The following is a 2,824-nucleotide window of genomic DNA, read 5'->3' as shown; positions in this document are numbered from 1 at the left end:
TTTTTTTTTTTTTTGGTGAGGTAAGATTTAAGTAATGTTTGTGTTTGACTCTTTCTTTCCAAACAAAAAGAACACATGGCCATAGTGAGTGGTGGAGAGAGGCAGTTTTTCCTTCTTGCCACCCTTTCCTCATTTAGCTCCTCATGTCCTAGGAGCACACTCAGACTGGGCTAAAAGCCATTTTCTTGGCTACCAGTCATTTTGAAATCTGAAAAGGATGAAAGCAGAAAGATACCGGTACCTTTTCTGAGACTTATTTCAGTCTTTGGGTGTCATCCTGTTGGACTTCAGGCACTGTACAACTACCTGTCTGTGACTGATATATTTTAGGCCTCTTGATAGAACCCAAAGACTCCAAGTAACTTCTGCAAAGACACCCTGATCTATATATGGATTTTAAGATCTCTCCCTAGCACTCCCAAGGTCCTTGGAACTCTTTGGGAGGGAGAAATGAGAAGGGAGTGTAATTGAAATATGAACTACCCAAGGAACAAAAAAATACTAAGAGTCAGTGTGTTGTACTGGAGGGAGCTTACTTTCAGTATGTCACTTTTCTAAACTTTGATTTCCCTGTCAATTTGGTTTCAATAAAATTGTCAACAGTAGCTTTAAATATGAGAAAGAAACCTTGAGGGCAGTGAGTTTATGTTCATGGGGGAGGAACAATTTGGTAAAGAAGGTGAGAGTGTCAGTGAATTGTACATAAAGAAATGGTTGAATTGGCTTATGCACTGCTGTGTATATTCTCAACAAAAAAAATAAATTTTGAAAAAGTGGGACTGGTTTCTTGAAACACACAAACAGCAATATCTTAATAAATGTGGATAACTTTCAAAAAAGCAGACACTGTGCCTGCCTCTTACAGTTATTGCATAGATTAAATGAAATAATATGTAATTTTCTTACTCTAGTATGTCGCCAAAAAATAATTTTCCCTTTCAGCTGTGTGTTTATTTACATACTACAGTAAATAATATAAATGTTAGAGTCCTATCATGTGTCCCAGATGTGACTCTAGATTTTTATCTTACGATTATTTTTTAACAGTAAATTTAAAAAGCTTACAGGGTTCAAGGAGAGTCTATTTGGAAAGTAGATGGGTACATGAGACTATGATACAGAGTTAAATGTAGTGAACAGTATTAAGGGAATTTCCCATATAAAGATGTAAAAGGAAACCTGGGAAGGACAGCATTAAATAGTTTCTGTTGCCTCGAGTTCAATTTGATGACTGTTGTAGTAAGTCCCTGTTATGGGCAGTTCTCCCTGCTGGACCTGTGTGGGTTATAGCCGTGAATGAGAATCATTTCTGCCCTTGAGGGGCTCTAAGTCTTCTAGCAGAGACTGATGCTCTTAACAGGCAGCTGTATCACCAGGCCACATACATAGCTGTGTGCTGTGATAGAGGTACCAACAAAGTGCCATGGAAGAACAGAGAGGAGTGAGCATTATTCTAGGCAGCTTGAGTTATCTCATGGAAGATGTAAGATGTGAATCTATCGGAATGAGGACAACAGTGACTGAGATTGGGATGCGGGGGTCTGGGGGATCCCATTCTTTCCCCCAGCATAGAGCCAAGTTGAGAAGTGGGAGGTTGCAGTGGGAGGTGCAAGTAATGGTGTAAAAGTTGGTGGCTGGAGAGTAGAAGGCGTGGGTGACAGTAAAGTCAGAGAGAAACTTGTAGAGTTAGGTTAAGTCCCTCAAAACCAAGTTGAGAAGTTTAGGATTAGCCTGGGGGTGACAGTGGGATCAGCTCTGTGGTATAGTGATACAGGGGATCGGAGATGGGCAAGATGGCAATGAGCCAGCCTTTATTAAGCTTTGGACAAGTTGGAGTAGATGAGAACAGGACAAAGACTACACTGTGTTTAGAGTTTAGAAGGTCTTTAGCCACTTCAGAGAGAGCAGTCCCAGTGCAATAGTGGGTAGGAACTCAGATCTCAAAGATTTGAGGAGTTGAGGAAGTCAAAGAAATGAGTCTAGGTGGTGCTTTCAGGAGGTGTATCTTTTCAATAATAGCAGCAGCATCTGTTGATGGTGCTCTATTTGTCCTGTGGACCTTTGCCCAGGTGACCTTGTCATGACTGGAGGCACTTTCATGACCTCCCCTCCTTTTTTTTTTTTTTTTTTAATATTAGATTAACTCAAAGAAAGAAACTAGCGGTTCACAGAAGAAGTCACAAGACAAGGGTCCTAAAACAGGATCGGTAAAGAAGGAGAAAGCAGTGAAGCCAGAGGAAGGTAATGACCTTTTTTGAGGTTTTCGATTTGTTGTTAAAGTTTATCAGAAATTATTCTGTGTAGTAAGTAATTCATGATGTTCGATAGTATTGTGTGTTCTAGAGTACATGGCCTGATATTCCTGGAATAACAGAATCCTTACGTCATATTGGGAGACAAGGAGGCACCTACTGTTTTCTTAAACTGAGCAGGGCTTTATTTTGTGTGTCTGTGTATGATTTGGGTGAAAATTTATAGAACAAATTCACTTTCCATACAGCAGTTCACATACACTTTGTCTCATGACATTGACTACAATTTACCCCAATGTAACAGCTCCCCTCTCACTTCTTCCCGATAGTTACCTCTTCCCAGTGTCCATCCCTCCATGCACTCCTGTCCCCTGAGCTGTCTCCCTATGCATACGCAGCCCTTCTTTCTCCCATGATTGTTCTCTCCAAGGAGTGTATCTACCTCAGGTAAATGTTCCACACATATACCTGTCTTTGTTTGGTTGGAAGCCACAGGTGTGGATTCAATTCCAGACCTGAAGGGCAGCTATGGACCATAGTCTCAGTGGTTCCACCAGGCTCTATCAGACCAG

General features: G+C 40.9%; 1 protein-coding gene across 1 annotated transcript in view; it reads left to right on the top strand.

The window, feature by feature from the left end:
* ABCC5 (ATP binding cassette subfamily C member 5) overlaps positions 1 to 2,824 on the top strand; it is a 93,624-nt gene that overhangs the window by 52,383 nt on the left and 38,417 nt on the right. The window contains 1 exon segment of the mRNA XM_042780293.1: positions 2,139 to 2,241. Coding sequence (XP_042636227.1) covers positions 2,139 to 2,241 — 103 coding nt within the window.

This window comes from Orycteropus afer, unplaced genomic scaffold (genome assembly GCF_000298275.1).
Source record: "Orycteropus afer afer isolate SDZICR_OR568_19922 unplaced genomic scaffold, OryAfe1.0 scaffold00032, whole genome shotgun sequence".
In the NCBI taxonomy this organism is placed as follows: Eukaryota; Metazoa; Chordata; class Mammalia; order Tubulidentata; family Orycteropodidae; genus Orycteropus; species Orycteropus afer.
The sequence above is the reverse complement of the archived record's forward strand: the minus strand, read 5'-3'. Positions and strand labels throughout refer to the sequence as shown.